We start from the raw sequence: 19,311 nt of genomic DNA on the forward strand, positions 1-19,311 counted from the left end.
AATTAAACATGTAAATCTATCATTAAATTATCGTCTAATGAAATTATTATTAAAAGATTATTAAAAATATATTTTATTTTTAGAAAGATGAAATTAATAATATTTGTTTTATGAGAATCAAATTAATATTTTTCAAATGTTAGAATATACTTTACCCTAAAATTAAATTAACGCCTGTCTTTTGTGTTTTTTACGGGTAACATAATCATCGGATTTTCACATTTGAACTTTTAAAATCATTTTATATATCATTTAAACCACGCTAGAATGGTTTTTTATCGCATCCACTAGTCGTAACATAAGTATATTTCTATTTGGCTTATTGGCTATGTTTGCGATAAAGTAACTGAGAGGAGATAGTCAACTGTGAACCACGGGAGCACACACTGGGCTCGAGGAACAGTTTTTGGGACTCGCACATCGCTCACCTCTCTCCTCATTCATGCAATGCTGCTGTCTGCTATGAGTTAACCACGCCCAAAAATTGAAAACAATTTGCAGTAAAAACTAAAAGCTGTCAAATTAGTTAAAATTTAAATTTGTTAATCATTATTTTTGGGATAGTAATTTTAAGAAAATTTTGAAATATTTAATATATAATAATTTTTTTACAATGATTTTAGTAAAGATTCTTTATCTGTTAATTTTTACCTTCATATTTAAGACATCAATTACTATTTTTTCTATAATTTAAACAATAATATATAAATGTGAGAGTGGGGCAATTGACCAAAATAAGTCTATTTAGACTATTGGAGAAAATTAAGTTCAAAAATTAGTTAAAAATTGAAAAATTAATTGCCAGTTTTAAAGTTGAAAAATTAATTTATTAAATTTTAATTATTTGATAAATTTTAGTTATTAAAATAATTAAAATATATAAAATGATAAAAAAATAATAAATTATAATTTATTTAAAAGAGTAATCTAGAAATTTGATATATATATATATATATATATATAAAGGATAAAAAATAAAAAAAAATACAAAAAATTAAGCGAAGTTAGGATATTTAAAAAAATATTATTTTAAATAAAATTTTAAAAAACATTAAAAGTTATTAAAAAAAAATATTTACTGAATAATTAAACAAGTTTTTCAATTATTAAAAAATAACATTTAGCTGAAATATCTTAAAAAAATATGGCCTTAATATACAAATTTATTTTAATAGTAACTTTAACTTATTTTTGTAAGTTTATTTGGCAGTATCTTATAAGTTTTTTTTTTTTTTTACTTCCCTCTAGTCCTTATTATTGGAATACTATACCAGTTTGAAATATATAATAGGTAAAAAAAATTCTCAAAACACCTTTGTTTAATGATAACTCTTAAAATAATCTCATATAAAATAACTATTTTAATGTATGTACATAGAGAACTGATACTTCTTTTCATTATATCATTATTATGTGTGGGGATTTTGATACATTTTGTGTGTGAATAAAAGTGGTATAATAGGGAGGCCATGCCCCTAGGCGTCGGGGAATATTTCTAAGGAGGGTTGTCAAATGTCAACCAAGCATAAGGGCACATGGAATCGGCATCTATGTAGGTATAGCAAGTAAATTCAAACTCCTAAGTACTCATTCCCTGTCTCGAATGTGACGGAAAAAAAATATATATTTTGATCGGAATCGAGGTTAGGTTTTCACTTATAAAATCGGGTTCCATGATATAACTCTCTGCCTTTAAATTTTTTGTATTAGAATACACACACATTAAAATCACATTGAATTTTTAATATTTGAATAATTTAAACTATTATAATAATTAATAACTAACTTGAAATTATACATTTAACAAAATATATATTTTTTAAAAATATTTTTGTTGTTTATTAATTTTTATATATTGTTTAAATTAAAATTTAATAAATATTTTAATTTATGCTTTATCTAAAATTTATTATTATATTATAAGTGTAAAAAGGGCGGCAAGTTTCCTACTAGTTTCTTTAAACCCTGATAAATTTTGACGGGAATGAAGTTGGATATTCAAAATTTAAATCTAAGCTATCATTTTTAAACCAACCATATTCATTCCTTTGTTATTTGGCCCCTACTATATAAATTTCGTCACCGTTTTGTCTATCTAATAAAAACATGTTGTAGATAACATGCCATCTGCATTCCACACGAGGGATATTTGACAATATTAAATTAGCAAGTGAGTCTACTTAATTGGCTTGTTCACGAATCGATTACTCTTTCATGCTACATGTTTAGATGAAACTCGATAATCTATTATTGAGTATCTTGTTGGGTGTCCATGTAACAAATTAAACCCTAAATACTTATCCAAATTAGGCGTAGATCTTATTTGGGTAATATAGTGATTTGTTTTTTCTTTATTCCCTGTCGCAACATGAGTACATAAGTTTGGGGTTTTTCCATGTTAACCTTCAAACTTGGAAGATAATAATTTTTTTTGAAGATGTTAGCTGCAACACTACCTGGCCTAAAAAAAAGCTGTAATACTACCTTGAGAAGGCTTGGCCTTAGTAAATAGTAGAACATCATCCACAGACATGAGTTTCGGAGTTGGGTACCATTTGTAGAGATATAACATGTAAAGGAAAAAAACTAACTCTGTATTGTCTAATTACATATCATATTTTAATTTAAATAAAAATAAAATAAGATGATAATTTTCATCCATTTATGAAAAATAATATAAAAAATTGATTTCACAACTAATTATGGATTTAAATTGTTGTAAATCTAAATTATGTCATTTTTATTTCAGATGATCACTCGATTTTTATTAAATAGGTGTATATTTTATGAGTGTCACATATTATCAGGAATAAAAAATAATAATTCAAATTTGGTGGATGAATTTTTTTATTTATAGAAATTAAAATAAAAATTAACTTATTTTATGGAAACTTAAAAACATACTTAAATCAATAAAAAAATCAATCAATCAATAAATATTTATATAATTGAGTTACTTAGAGTGATGTTACGGTGTGTAGTGTGTGTAGAGTGTAGAGGTTTCCTGGGTCCCAAAAGATGCCACCAATCCCAAAATTAACTAACTCTCTTCTAGTGACACAAAGCCAATTGCAGCAAATAACACAAGAATTGTCATGCATTTGGCTGGTTTGTTTGTATTAAGAAAACTTCTATATAAGGCAAACTCATCTCATTGCATTGTTGTATTGTATGTACGCGCCTTAATTTTCTTTTTTTCCCTTGGCAGTTCTGAGTCCCCCTCCCCACCCCACTTATATTTTTCCATAAACGAAGAGAGAGTAATGGCAATGGCAACTGTTGTTGTAAAGAGACCAAAGAGGTCACGCTCAGAGCCATAAATGAAGGGGGGGCTTTTGATGGGAACAGAACACAACAGCCGAACAAGCATGTGCTTTGTGGACAAGTCAAAATATGTAACCAAAACATTTACCTCGTCTTTCTTTCTTACATTCTCATTCTCCCTCCTTACCACTGTCTCTACTCCTTAAAAATATTTGCGGTAAACAAAAATAAAATAAAGAAAGTAAAAGTCTTGTTATTCATTGTCTTGAGACATTAGTTAAAAAATAGGAAAAATTATTTATTATAGAAATAGGAAAAAGTTAAAAAAAATATGAATAACATAATTTTGTGTATTTAAAAAAGAAATTGTTTTCTTAACTCATGTTTTATGGAAATCGATTAGCATTTGTGAAAAAGTAGAAGTTATCAGAATCTGACGCGTTCTTTGGAATTGGATTCGGTTTCAGATCAAAGAGATCTTTGATGCTTGAGTGCCAGGAAATGTAGCAAATAAGGACTTATGATAAGTAAGTAGATCACAATCACATGCACTCGCTTCGTTGGTCCCACCGCTCCTCGTCTTATCTCCTGCCATACAAACGCTGCACCATCTCTCATCTCAGTTAAATATTAAGGCTTAAATATTGTCTTATTTGCTGAATTTAGGACGTTTACTTTTTTTACTTTTTTAACTTTTAAGAATATTTTTTTTAGTTTTTAATATTCTGTTTCAATTTTAAAATATAAAATTTAGCCATTATAAAATAAAAATTAATTTATAACATTTAAAAAGTATCACAAAATATTAATTTATTACAAGAGACTGAAAAAAAATGACTTTTCAAAATATAAGAACTAAAAAAATATTTTTAAATTTTAGAAACTAATAATAATATATTCTCAAATAAACTAAAACAGTAATTAAGTCAAATATTAATAACCAATCTGCGCGTGGAAATGGATTCAAGGAATTGCTACTAGAGGCATGAGAGGAGAGGAGAGGAATTGGTGGGGCTTGGTTTGTTTGTTGTTCTATCGCTGTGCTATAAACACTATAAATTACTAACAGAACTAATTAATAACGTGCACAACGTGATTTTTATTAATTTTTCTTAAAGTAAGAAGTCAAAGTCAATTGATTGAATCTAGCTCATTTTTGAAGTGCAGGATTATGAGAAAGCGCGAGAGACATCAGATTATACGAAATGCAAGAGATCTCAAGTTACTCAGGATTTTTTTTATTATTTTATTAGCATAATATTTTAAAACTAATATATTTATTATTTAGATTTTAATATATTATTTCACTTAATTGTTAATAATATGGCGTTTATATCATTCACATGTGATTTATTTTGAAAAGAATGAACATTCTGTTATGTTTACATTTTCATAAAAAAAAAATATTTTACACCTAAGTCCTAGTGCATATGACCTAAACTTCTTACCACTAGATAATATTTTATTCCATATCTTTCATTATAGATATCTAAAAATAATATAATATTTTATATTGCGTGCTCTAGCTCCAACTTTATTGGTGCATGTCTAATTGTCTATTACGCTGATTTTTTTCTTCTTCTTTTGGCAAATATATACTCTGATCATGTATGATGGACATATACAGATTTTTATACTCAGCAAAGTACTATTATAAATACAGATTTTTATAATAATACAAAAACTGTTATTACAGGCAGAGTATTTTTTTTTATGAGATTTCAGGCAGAGTATATATTGCTTAATATGCTAACTCAAAAAAAAATTGCTTAGTATGTTAAACTATATAAAGGAAATTATAAATTTAGTTTGCAATTAACATTCTACAGTTTGTGTAGCCAACTAACTCAATTAACTAAACATATTGGTAGGAAATATTTGAATTGTATTCTTAAAAGGTAGATTTGTTGTTGATAAATTACTTACAAGAACTAATATAGGATTTTTTATAAAAAATTTGTAATATGATTAGACTTGAGAATGAAATGATTTTCAATTCTTAAACGTTATTGCCAAAATAAAAATCAAGATGTTCATCTTTTCATCAAAATCGCGTGTTACTTGTACCCATAAAAAAAAACCTGGATGTTAGTAATATGTAAAGTCAAAACAGCCTACGTTTGGCCACAAAATAAACTAGGTGTTTATGTGGCTGTCTTATATACTACTATATCATAGGCCATAGCTTAGATTGGCCTACAATCTAATACATAATTGGATATATGGGGAAGTAATGAAGCAAAAACCCAAAATTTTCATTTAAGAAATATTGGAACAATCCATTAATGTTGAAAGATAACAATTGCAAGAGTTAAATATTCGGGAAAAAAAATATATCATTCATAATAATTATATCTAACTTAAATATGATTATCTCTAATAAAATATACTTATGATCTCTAACAAAACAATTCAAACAAGCTCAAGTAATAATAAGATGTTAATTTTCAAATTTGAGATTGAATAGAAAACCTCTTGTGCTTGTTTATCTCATACGTGCAGATCATCCCGGCATCCCCAGTGCATGAAAACATGTAATGATCTGGACATCCACAACATAGCAAATCAATTAACTCAAATATTATTTTAACAGCTAGAACGGACCTCAAGTTTGAGAAAAAGTTATATGATTTGTGATTTAATCTATTTTTTCCTTGATGGATAGATACACACGCTAGAAGATTACAAATATTATTCGACATTCTTTTCTTATCTCCATCTTTCTTTATTATTTTAGTTCATTTCTCTCTACATATGTTTCAAATAGCATAAAGTGTCTACACTATACATCATTTTCCTTTCAAATGAAGTGCCCCTCTTAGACGACCTACGTAAGGATCAAGGCCTAACAACAGATGTCATTTGTGACTTTTATCGATGGAGATGGTAAGATAATGATAAATTTATTTCTATTGAAATAAAACAATTAATAGGAGCCAACATGAACAAACTGTTAATTCCTCAAAAAAGGAACTAGTAAAGGTACAATTAACAGCTTGTTTATGTTGACTCCTACTAATAAAGACCAATAATACCTTTTTTAAAGAGGAATACCAACAATACATTTTCTAATATATACTATATTTTTTTTTTAATGCACACTCTTTTTTTATTATTAAAATGCATTTAAAATTACAAAAAACCATAAGTCAGGTTCATTAAATAAGAAGCAAAACTTGTACAATTTTTATGTTTTGCAGCAACTTTCAACTAATAGTAAAAAAAATGTGATATAAAAAGAGCATGTTGGATGATGTATGTTAGTATGTGCACTTCACATCTTGCAGCCACTTGTAACTTTCATAAACGTTAAATTATTTAGTGCCTTCTATGCATAGCTTACCTAAAATTTCAAGATAACTTTAATGACGGGTTTTGAAAATTGTAGTTACAACTTACAATACTTGCATGACTTGTAGGCTAAGACGTAATTATTTGTGTAGAGACATAAAAATGTTATGAGTTTTGACCTAATTAATACTGCATCTTAGTAGTAATGTTTTACGAAATTGGTAAGCGATATAGTATGATTATGTTAATTTATTAGCTAGGTGAACTCTTTAGAACCAAACATTAAATATAAAACTTCTTTAAAAACTTTACATTCAATTACCTTTTAAGGAGAATTGTACGTCCTGTTTCTGCTAAAGGAATGCCCACAATACTAAACACTTAATGAAGCTTAAAGACTTGTTGGTGTCATTATTGACTTTCAAAAGTTTGAACTAATTAACTAAACTACTGACTAATTTTTGGACCAATTATGGTTTTGTGGACTCGATGATTTACCTTTTAGCTTTATGAAGATCAGCTCATTATAACTAGATTGATCAAGTGGGAAGCAACTTAAGAAAGTCGATGCAAATGTCACCGCAGGAACCAGGCTTTATTCAAAAGAACAAGAAGAGGAACTCGCCCTTTAGTTTCAATGATTCTTCCTACTTTGGAACATTATTGTTGCGCAGATCTGCCAAGGAGTGACGTATTTGTTAGCACTTAGCACATGCATCAAATATATTATAAGTAGGCATGACAATTCTCCCTACAATTTGGGGATCCCTGCGGGGACTGCTCCATTCCGAACTCTGCGATCGAGGAAAAATTTCCCACGGGACGGGGATGGGGATGAAAAATTCTCCCTAACTAATTCGGGGATGAGTACTATGCAGGGGATGAGAACTATGCTCCCGTCCTGCAGGGTCCCGTATCCTCACATATATAGAATTTTACTTGTATACTCTCATAACTTATAATATGTATAATATAAATATAAGAGTTAATATAATATTTTACTAGTAAAAAAATACAAAATAAAATTATCATATATATAAGTAATATAAGGATTAATATAGTATTTTACTTGTGTGATTTTATTATTATTATTATTATTATTATTATTGATTTATTTTGGTATTTTTAGTCATATTTTAAACTTAGAATTAAACCTTAAATTTATTATAGTTGAAAAATTGAGATAAAACAAAAAAATTGTATTTTTTTTATAATTTTTGATATTTTTTAATGTAAAATTGGGTCCTCGCGGGAAGTTTAGGACGGAGACAGGGAGCAGAGTAAGGTTCTGGGACGGACACAGGGACCCCCACCCCACGCAGATGTCATGTCTAATTATAAGAGAAAAAATAATGATTTAAATCGTATCTTATATATAAGCGTGTTTTGAAGAAAAGAAATAAGTACTAGTATCCAGTTATACTAGTGACAAACATAAATATAAAATCCTTGTAAAAACCTTAACTATTATTCTAACAATTATATATATATAAAAGGAGGAATTAAGTTATTACCAGAATAATTTTAAAAAAATTATTCTTTATTATTACCATTTGTTTTCTTGAAATCTAATAGTTATAATGAATTATTAATTTAAATTATTAAATTTTAAGAAAATAAATGATGACGATGAATTAGACAATCTCTTTGAGTAATTTGATCCCTCTTCTCTCTATATGTTATATATGTATATGTATGTATGCTGCAAATATATAAATAGGTATTAATACTATGACATACATGATTATATGGTCTTGCTATATACTTGTTATATACCCTCATTCACTCTCTAGTCTCTAGGATAAGTTACTTTTTGCTGCATTCCAAAACATATATAGATCATATAATGCTCCAATCAGTTGGAATCATTTTGGGGTTTAATAGACAAGATGGTATGGCGAATATTTTTGGGAGTGTCATGACCTAGCTAGCTCTCCGTGTACTTAACTAGAGTAGAGGCCATTGGATTTATAATGAGCCAAATAATAATTTAGATAGTTTTGTTTTGTTTGGTCGTACGTTAATAAAAAATAGAAAAAAAATGGAATAAATAATTTTGTAATCTCCTGACCCAATGTTTGAGCTATTATCAGACCAAAACCAGGTAAAGTGGTTTCCAAAAGGAAGATACATATGACTTAAGGGCTTTGAGTCCCATTTTTTTCCTATGTCCCAGTTCTTGTGTCCTGCCCCACAACCCTGAGATTTGTGAAACCAAAGGTCAGATTCAGTGTGCACTATATATATATATATAAAGAAGAAGACTACACAAACTAAAACAGTTTTCGGATCAAGATTCAAGTCCCTATTCAGTATCCACTACATTTAGATTTGGATGCACGCGTACGTACACATAATACATCACACATAACATAAGCAAGCCTAAATACTGTAATAGTATACATCCATCCTATGCACGAAAGGGGGAGAATCTTTTTAGATCATCAAATTGATCGTTATGGTTTCAAAAGTGCATAGTATCATTTTCGTATTAAAAGGCCTTAAATATTATCTTCAACTTGCGTTGGGTATTATCTACAATTAGCAATGTGTCGCCACTCGAGCTTTTCTCAAGAATTTTTATCTTTAAGAGATCCCTCAAATCATATAGTTTGATTATGTTCCTCGCATAAGCAAAAATGACTTAATTAACAATGAAAAACATAAGGAATAAATTCATTATTGGTTGGGAACGTGGTTGAGATATGTTTTATTTATGTGACCCTTCGGAATTTCCATCAATTTGAAGTTGCCACGATTGGACAAGCACCTTATTAGTACCATCCATATATACTCTGGTGTAATGCAATTTGAAAGTGATGCACCGCCCAAAATAGTAACATTGCAACATCAATCTTTTTTTTTTTTTTGAAAGGCGGCAACATCAATCTTTTGCATGTACCCTCCTTTGGATTATTTTATAAGATATGTGTGCTCAATATCGTCATAATGCCAATATGAAAGTTCTATATCTCAATGCCGTTCTCTTTTTAATGATTATATTCCTTTATTTAAACTTGCTTATTTAAAGGGTACACCGTTGTATCGAGCAAATTATTGCAAGACTTTAAGGACAAATCAATCTTCATATGTAGATTGAATTTAAGAGATGTTTGTGTCTCCCACTAATTGCTTGTTGGGACTAGGATCAAGTTTCGGATAGAAAAAGAAAAGGATGCTAGCTAGCTTTGAGAACCTAGCTAATAATAAGTTAATGACTAAACAATTTGGTGTAGCTACCTTTCCAATTATTATTTTCCTTTAACTTGCTCCTTTGTGTCCTTTCAAATTAAACTTTGACCTACAGTCAACTAATTTCGGGGTTCAAAGTAAGATGCTCTATGCACGGGTCTTGTAGCTGCTTTGCACTAAGTAAATACATTATACATTATTAGTAACATTTCAGTTTCGGTAATGACTGACCCCAAAGCTAGCCATATATATGTCTGGTTGATTACCATTAGGTCAATAACGCTTGTTTTTATTATTTTGTTGTTATTAAAAATGTTATATTCTTATAAAGCAATTTTCTACAATATTTTCAATAAATATTATTATTATATTTATTTTTTCCATTACAATATTTATACTATTTTATCTCTCTTTTTTCTATTTCTTTCTTTATTATAAAAAATTATATAAATGTAAATTCTGAATGTGAAAAAGAAGCTAGGAAAAAGAATTAAAGGGGAAGAATCTGCTCAAGCTTTGCATTGGATCAAGTTGGAAACCAGTTCATCAAATAGAACATGTTGTGGTTGTCACAGTTCAAAACAGCACAATGAAATTAAGTTTTTCTATTGGTCGTGGGCCATAAGATAGGAGCCTTTCTTTAAATCAATCATAGGACATGACTCTTGAAAGTGAAACGAGTTCCAACCGTGCCTCACCAGGCCTTTTTATGCCCACTCTGCTGCTCGCAGAATTCTGAAAAGTTTTCAATTTCAACTCTTCAAATTTAAAAAAACAACAACAAAATAAAGCTAATTAAGGATCAGATGTGAGATCACAGGCCTTTATTATTTATATACCATGCGTCTTGACACAAACTTTAAAGATTACTATGTCATAGCCTACATGCACGCACAACTTTTAAAAACTTAACTAGCAATTAGAATCTTAAGATCGGTACTATAGTATAGTGCTACTTCATGCAGCCAAATCAACTCTTTGTACATAGCTCATACATAGAGATACTATTTAATTAAAAGTGCTCTATAATAAAAAATACAATAAACTTGCGTATAATATCTTTCTATCGCGCGTGTACTTGGGTAGCATAATTTAAAAAGTATTTTTTTTTACCCTATTCACTAGGTGTATTAGTTTAAAAAGCAAGATATTTTTGTAGTCGGAAGCCATTAAATTGAATTAGAATTATGTGTGGAAATTGTTCCTGTTTATATATAAACACTTTGTGTCTATTCACATGTTTATAATTAACTAGTACGAAGCATTATTTATGACCATCGGATTGAAGAAAGACAACTCTTCAATTCTAATGAAGTAAAACAATTTTACAAATTGAATAAATTAACAGAACTCATGTTTTAATCTTAAATAAAATAAGACAATTACTAGATTGAAAGCAACAATACAACCTTTTGTGTTTTGAAAATAGATCATATTGGGCCCATAATCAATTAATAGAAGATTAGGTGGTTTCTGCAATTTGTGTTTTTAGTTGATTGAAATTAATTATAATAGTTGAATGCAGGAACGTACGTACTAATTAAATAAGTATCCCTTTGGTGACGTCTTAATATATACCACTATAACTATTACTTAATCAACGCAAAAATGAAAATGAACACTTGATTCGGTGGCTACGGGAGCTTTGTGCATGTGGTTTCTTCTTTTGCTTCTTGATTGAATTAATTTATTGGACGAATGAAAAATGGATAACGTCCCACCACTGAAGTAGCAATGGCTTCTGAAAGAGAAAGGTTCGTAGGAATAGCCATATACAGAGGAAGCAATGGAGGAATGCCTCACATTCAATTATTCATTATTATTCAATTTGAAGCCAAAAAGCACTTAGTTAGTCCGTTATCTTCATGTATGGGACAAATTACTCTTTTTGTCCTTATAGATATTCACTTTTTCCTTCACTTAAAAATATAATTTAGAACCTAATTCAGGTCCTTGTTTGCCCCGACTCTACCAATCGCTTTAAACGGGGAAAATAAACATAGTACCCAGCCACACTTGCATTTTGGAAATTTCTCACACACATCTGATCCTTGTCATCATTTAATAATAATGATGATGAGATGTCCACGGAGTTTGGAACATTGGTGTTGTCTTTTTCTTCTTATTTATATGTATACAAGAAAAAAGTACAGCATTTCTAAAACATGTGAGGTATATTTATTTTTAATTTTTTTTAGTTTTCTTTTTGGTACTGAAATTTTCATTTTTGAATGTTAAGAACTTGATATAGTTTGAATTAAATTTAAAATAACTATATTATTACTTGCGTACTTGAAAATAAATTTCGCTTCGGAAGCCTTTTAAATGATGCGCCATTTAGAAATGGGCTCTAATGAACTAAAATATCCATAGTCATTTGGGTTTGGCTCCCTTAAAACCTACTGCAGCGTTACAGTCCACTATATTTAAGAAGCTGCTATTGTATTCTATTTACACTCTCATTTTGTCTCTTCACACCTCACTCCTTGTTTTGTATTTTTTAGTAACATAAATAAATAATAAATATACTAAAAATCAGAAACAGAAATGGATAAAATAAAATAAGGAAAATTAATAAATAATATATAAACAATCAAACAAAAAATAAATAAAGTAAATAAAAATCATTAAGTAAATAGATATAACTAATCTAAACTTCTTCCCTGAATATTCTGAGTGTGTGCGTCTGCCTCAAAAAAAAAAAAATTATGAGTGTGTATGAGTGTTTATTTTGTTTCCTTTCACTAATAAGTTTTATTTCTAATTTTAAGGTGTGTTCTCTTTTGGGATATTACATGTTTCAGCAATTTAATAAAGTTTTATTTATTTATTTTTTGACTGGCTCTTGAAACTATTTTCATTTTTCAACCATGAAAGGAAGCCATATAATCTTTCGAAACAAAAAAATATAATGTACCAAAAAAACAACAACATTAATTTGATGCATCATATCATTTGAAAAAAAAAACTAAAATTCACGCTGTAATAGGATCCTTCTCACTCCCTACACGTTATTTTGTAGGGGCAAAAAAACCTTCAATTTATTTTGAAACTGCAATTAAATTAGTTTTCTGTTAAAAACTAAAAGAACTCCTGAAAGAAAGGCCAGATTATGGTTGAAATGTAAGAAGAGACTAAAGCCTCACGTAGTTTCTTTATGTTGTCAAATTCCTAACATATCAACCAAACTTTCTTAACAAATTCCCTACTACTACTCTTTTGGATCATCCCCACATTCCAACTTCCAATTACAATATTTCCTATTCTTTCTCACCATCTTCACTTTTACAAACTTCAATTTCAATCTCTTTTAACTCCATGCAGAGTCACTTTCAACATCATCTTAATTCACCCAACACTGTTCTGATATGGCACTGTTTCAGACACGGAAGAAGTCTTCTTCACCTTCTTACGTATCAACCTTGACAATATTAGTATTCATCGCACTATGTGTTTTTGGCGTGTGGATGCTAACCTCCAACTCAGTAGTGCCACCTCAAACACAGAGCGATGAAGACACCTCAACTCGAACAGCTATAGATACCTCTGCAACCACCAATGATGAACTCTCTTCCTCCGAAGATTCTCATGAAACCACCTCGAAAAGCGGAGAAAAAGAAAAGGACAATCCTACTGCTGTGTATGGAGACAACCCTGGTCATCTTCCTGATGATGCCATTAAAGCCGATGATAATAATTCCAACAATGAGCCACAAAAGCAACAAGTTGACATTAGTGACTCACAGCTTTCTGAGGAAAGCTCGTTAACTCAAAAAGATCAAGTCACAGCTGTGATACATGAAGCTGGTTCAGACAGTGATGTGAAAATTTCTGAGCCTGAGAAACAGGATGAAGAGAATCAAGAGCAACAAGATGTCCAAAGTTTTGGCACTCGAGGAGGGTCTAAAACGGAGGAAGATGAAGCAAATAAGGAACAACTGAGGGAGGACAAAGGTGTGGTTGAAGTGGCAAAGAAATATGAAAAGGTACCAGCAGACACGTCACAACAGGATTCTGATGCGGCTTCAAAGGGCACAAGCTCTCAGGAAGAGGAAACTCAAAACCCAAAAGCAGAGAAGAAAGGTGGAAAGTCAAAGAAGCCGTGGTCAACACAAGTTGATCAATCGCAACAAGAGAACAAGAGACAGACGGTTGAATCCAACAGCGATGAGAAACTTGAAGATCACACGTGGTATCTCTGCAATGTCACTGCAGGTGCTGATTATATACCGTGTTTGGACAACGAAAAGGCTTTGAAACAGTTGCGTAGCACAAAACACTATGAACACAGGGAAAGGCATTGTCCTGAGGACCCTCCTACTTGCCTTGTGCCGATTCCTAAAGGTTACAAAACACCCATCGAGTGGCCTAGCAGCAGAGATAAGGTGATTTTTTTATTTATTGATACGTCCAACACACTTATATAGTGGCTCCTTTTATATATCTTCATGGTTAATAATTTTGCATGATTGTATTTTAAAATAGATATGGTACCACAACGTACCACACAAGCTGCTAGCAGAGGTGAAGGGACACCAGAACTGGGTGAAAGTGGCTGGAGAGTTCTTGACATTCCCTGGAGGTGGCACTCAGTTTATTCATGGAGCTCTCCACTATATTGATTTTGTTCAACAGGTAATCACAACTTTATTTTGAGGAGTGTTTGCAACTCTTTTTTTCTAATTCATTCTTTATTATTGGCTAAAATTTATTAAAAACTAAAAAATTGTAAGAATGTTAAATATTGTTGAAAAAAGAAAGACATGAAAACAAAACGCAACATGGAAGCAGCATGACTGCAGTCATATTAGACATGCAGCCTGGTTTTTCATATATTATGAAGCTGTCATATTAGATCAGCAACATACATAAAGGTGGTGTCAAAACTGATAAGATATGATATATTTCTGGTTTGTATTTTGGTTTTGCACACTTTGAACTTATTACAACAAGGCTTTAATAGAAAACTTACAAGTTCCTGATTGGGTAAAACAAACAGCACGTTATGGCTACCTAAAACTAGGCATCATTGGCTTACAGCTTCAAGTTGTTTTTTCTGAGCACAAGTAACATTTAACCAATTTCAAAGTAATCACAAAATCTTCAAAGATATCATATGGCAGTAGAAAAATCTCAACTGCCAACAAATATAAAGTGAGACTACAAAATCTTATTATTTTTTAAAAATTTCAATTAATGGTAGAGAATGTATTAAAAAAAGGTATGTTAGAAAATATACTGTTAATATTTTTCTTATTTTCATAACTGTGCCATTTGTTAGAACTTAATACCCATCAGGCAACATTTATTTTGTAATACAAAGGCCAAAATATGCATTTCATACACTGACATTGCTAAAAAATCATAATTTCTATTTATAATTTCACTCGTGCAGGCTGAACCTAATATTGCATGGGGAAAGCGCACTCGGGTGATCTTGGATGTTGGGTGTGGGGTTGGTAGTTTTGGAGGTTTTCTATTTGAAAGAGATGTTATTGCAATGTCTTTTGCACCTAAAGATGAACATGAAGCACAAGTGCAATTTGCTCTTGAAAGAGGGATTCCTGCCATATCTGCTGTCATGGGTTCTCAAAGGCTACCATTTCCCAGCAGTGTCTTTGATCTTGTACATTGTGCACGTTGTAGAGTACCTTGGCATCTAGATGGTTGGTCTTACTAACACTTCTCTCGAATTTGGATTTTTCAATTCATATTGAATCTTCATAATGGCTTAGCTTTGTGTTAACCATAGTTACTTAGAAATGTGAAACTCTTTTCCAGGTGGCATGTTGCTTTTGGAATTGAATCGAGTTTTGCGTCCAGGAGGTTATTTTGTTTGGTCTGCTACTCCTGTGTACCAGAAGCTTGAGGAAGATGTAGAGATATGGAAGGGTAGGATTACATATCTTTGATTTTGAGAAGATAATTAACTTAGTAATAGTCACTGACCTGTTGTAATTTTGCCCCCTAGAAATGACCTCGCTAACTAAGTCCATTTGTTGGGAGCTTGTGACTATCAACAAGGATGGACTGAACAAAGTTGGTGCTGCCGTTTACCGCAAACCCACTTCCAACGAATGCTACGAGCAAAGGGAGAAAAATGAACCTCCATTGTGTAAGGATGATGATGATCCAAATGCTGCCTGGTAAATAATCTCTTCCATGGGAAATGGACAAAGTGGCGTTTTGACATGTTTTGCATAGTTGATTTGAGCAGTAAAATATATAACATTGCTTCTAATATTGACTGGCCAAATATATTATATTTTCAGGTATGTACCTCTGCAGGCATGCATACACAAGGTGCCTGTAGACCAGGCTGAGAGAGGAGCCAAATGGCCTGAAACTTGGCCTCGTCGACTGCAGAAACCCCCATATTGGTTAAACAAGTCGCAAATTGGGATCTATGGAAAACCAGCTCCTCAAGATTTTGTAGCAGACAATGAACGATGGAAAAACGTTGTGGAAGAGTTGAGCAACGCTGGAATAAGTTTGTCTAACGTGAGAAATGTCATGGACATGCGAGCTGTCTATGGAGGGTACTAATTCAACTTGGTATACAACCACTATACATTTTTATTTGATACGCAATACTCAATATTAGTAATGTGAATGCAGATTTGCAGCTGCTCTGAGGGATCTTCCCGTCTGGGTGTTCAACGTGGTGAATGTAGATTCTCCTGACACACTTCCCATCATCTTTGAGAGAGGTCTTTTCGGAATATATCATGATTGGTGTGAATCCTTCAACACGTATCCACGAACTTTTGATATACTGCATGCAGATAACCTTTTCTCAAAGCTAAAAGATAGGTATGGATGGAAGTAGTGTGATCCTTCAACAATTTTCACTTATACTAGAGAAGTTGCATTATGTTGATTTGGTTCTGCTGTTTTGGCTTCTCAGGTGCAAACTAGTTGCTGTTATGGCAGAGGTGGATAGAATAATCAGACCGGGAGGCAAGTTGATTGTCCGTGATGAATCTACCACCCTCGGTGAAGTGGAAACTTTGTTGAAGTCTCTTCATTGGGAAATAATCTATAGCAAAATACAAGAGGGTATGCTCTGTGCAAAGAGAGGCAAATGGCGGCCTGATTCTGTAGCTTTGTGATGAAGTGGTACTGAACAAAACAGTAAGTGGTTTAATTCAAGGTGTGCTTTGAAACAAAGCTGCGCAGTGGCAGTAACATGTATTTGGTCTCTCATCCACCACCTTCAATGGCACAAAAGTTGTCCTGAAAACATCACGCTATTACTTGCCATATACGACATGACATAGATGATGCACCTCCAAGAAGATTTAGATTTTTAGTTGTCAATATAACCTGCCTTGTTATTCTGTTCTGTGCTTACATTCAGAACTAGTAAATAATCACTTAATTAAGTTATTCAAAACAGAACTATTTTGTTGAATAGCTCTTACGCCCCTAATTTTTCTGTTGGAAGCAATATTTCAGACACCTCGATGTCATCATGCCATGATTTAAGATTTGAGATCGATTCAACAAAACAATAATGAAGGAGAAATATTGCTTAACCATTACCTTCATTTATAAATTGGATTTCTCTTTTTTCTATTTATAAATTTATAAGATACGAGCAAGAACATTGAAATTCACTATTAATCAACTGTTAAACCAAAAATAGAGAGCCAAATCTACCAATTAGAGCTCAAATTCTATGTTTTAGAGCTCATCATTTTCAAGAGTCCTACATTTCTAGGTGAAGAATTCAAGTGGATTTTAAGCAGAATGGCATCCTATTCCTCTAAAGAATAGGCACTGTCGCCTAAATACCCAGAAAACTAAAAGGGCAACAAAACATATTATGCTTCTAAATGCTTGAAAACTTCATTATCCATGAAGGATGTCAGTGCTCGTAAATCTCTAGTACACCATCAACTTGCACTGAGAAGTTTCTGCAATTCACCACTTTGGACGGCAGCACTGAGATCTGAATTGCAAAAACAGTAGCCAGACTATGTGAGTGGTACAAACAAAGGGTATGCAAAGTGAAAACAGAATGAAGGTTAACGGTGAACCTTAGGTTATAAGACAGTGTGGGTTAGCGTGAGTGTTTGCAAAACTGATTTTAAAATGAATTTGTTATTGTAAAGTTGATTTTGAAGCAACATGATTTATGTTTGAATATTTTTATTCTAAAAGCAAGTTAACAGTAAAACTTGGTATATCTAACACAAGATCAGTATGTAAACATTTATCTAAAATTACATAAATTAGTATTTCAATGTGATTGCGAGTGATCCAAAGTGAATTTAAACAGCCACATAGATAAAAGCAGGAAAGCTAAGAACTAACTAACCATCCGATCCACCAATATGCTTGCCATTCACAAACACTTGCGGGACTGTCCTTCTACCTATCAAATCCAGAAGAACACTCTGAATTTGAAACCCATCATCTGCAGGAAAAAAAAACCACCGTGACCCACGTGAAAAGGTTGAACAATGATAACATTTGAACAGGACACAGAAATTGGGTAGCCACGAATACCTCGCAAATCGAGCTCCACCACAAAAGGTTTTTCATTGAGTTCAGCAAGCAAGCGTTTGGCGCGCAAACAGTAGCTATCAACACGAAACAGAGAGTAGGAAAACCCTAATTATTAAGGTAGTATTAATTTAATCTAAATGAAATGAAATGAAGTTGTAATTTGATGCAATAGGGGGAAAGTAGAAGGATCGTACGGGCAATAGGATTTGGAGAAAACGGCGATTCTGTTGGAGTAGATGGCGTTTTGAACGAAGGCGGAAACAGAATTAGAGGCTTTGACTTGCAGGGGTCCAAGCCAAAACAGAGAAACAGCGAACGTGACCATTACGAGTACACTCCACCTTAACCTCATCATCCTTCTCTTTCTCCACGCTCGATGCGTTTCTTCCCGTCAAATACAAAGAAGAAGGAAGGGGGTTTCTTAAACAAAAAGAGGTGTAAAACGCAACGCAAACCCTTCGTTTCCGAATAAAGTTTAAAATATCAAATTCTTATTACTCTTTAAAAAAATGCATTTACTTCATCCAAAAAAATGAGTAAAAACACTAATTTAGTTTATAGTGGTACTTACTATCATCAATTTAACGAATAAGTTTTTTTTTAAAGATTAATTGCACTTTTAATTCTTTAACTCAATTTGTATGCGATTTTGTTTTTCTGAGTTTTTTTAGGCTAAATAGTTTTTTTTTTCTATTTTAAAATTAGGTATGTTTAGTATTACTATTAATTTTCTTCTTCTTTAAATGTTTAATTTTTTTTATTTAAATACTCACAAATTAAATTGATTAAATTATTTTAAGTTTTCTTTTATTTATGTATCGCTAACTTGGAAGAAAATTTTCACACAACATAAAAAAATTCAAAATTTTCCTTTTAATTAAATTATTCAATTTTTATTTATTTTTTGTTAAATTTCCATCTTATCTATTTTTAAATCTATTTCATATTTAAAAAGATTATATTTATATTTTTTTTACAATAGAGAGATAAAAATAATATAAAGTTAAGATGATTAATGACAAAAAAATAATAAATATTATAATAGACTTA

At 31.2% G+C, this 19,311-nt stretch overlaps 2 protein-coding genes across 2 annotated transcripts; one reads left to right on the forward strand and one right to left on the reverse strand.

The window, feature by feature from the left end:
• The first annotated feature begins 12,294 nt into the window (after positions 1-12,294).
• On the forward strand, positions 12,295-17,214 carry LOC100815117 (probable methyltransferase PMT27). The gene is made up of 8 exons (XM_003516512.5): positions 12,295-14,132; positions 14,233-14,382; positions 15,143-15,413; positions 15,529-15,639; positions 15,719-15,893; positions 16,020-16,286; positions 16,366-16,560; positions 16,655-17,214. The coding sequence occupies exons 1-8, from the start codon at positions 13,116-13,118 to the stop codon at positions 16,857-16,859; spliced, it is 2,391 nt and encodes a 796-aa protein (XP_003516560.1). The 5' UTR covers positions 12,295-13,115; the 3' UTR covers positions 16,860-17,214.
• A 128-nt stretch (positions 17,215-17,342) lies between these two features.
• On the reverse strand, positions 17,343-18,654 carry LOC100527634 (uncharacterized). The gene is given in 4 exon segments (NM_001248302.2): positions 17,343-17,701; positions 18,071-18,169; positions 18,262-18,335; positions 18,456-18,654. Coding segments are annotated over 4 exon segments (390 nt in total). The 5' UTR covers positions 18,617-18,654; the 3' UTR covers positions 17,343-17,645.
• Between the last annotated feature and the right edge of the window lie 657 nt (positions 18,655-19,311).

Source organism: Glycine max, chromosome 1, assembly GCF_000004515.6.
Source record: "Glycine max cultivar Williams 82 chromosome 1, Glycine_max_v4.0, whole genome shotgun sequence".
Lineage (NCBI taxonomy): Eukaryota > Viridiplantae > Streptophyta > Magnoliopsida > Fabales > Fabaceae > Glycine > Glycine max.

Bases quoted from the DNA above. Each gene is read 5' to 3' on its own strand.
- LOC100815117 (XM_003516512.5), top strand. From the start codon at position 13,116: ATGGCACTGTTTCAGACACGGAAGAAGTCTTCTTCACCTTCTTACGTA. The intron at 15,414-15,528 runs GTTGGTCTTACT...ACTCTTTTCCAG, and splicing joins AGTACCTTGGCATCTAGATG to GTGGCATGTTGCTTTTGGAA. The intron at 15,640-15,718 runs GTAGGATTACAT...TTTGCCCCCTAG, and splicing joins AGATGTAGAGATATGGAAGG to AAATGACCTCGCTAACTAAG.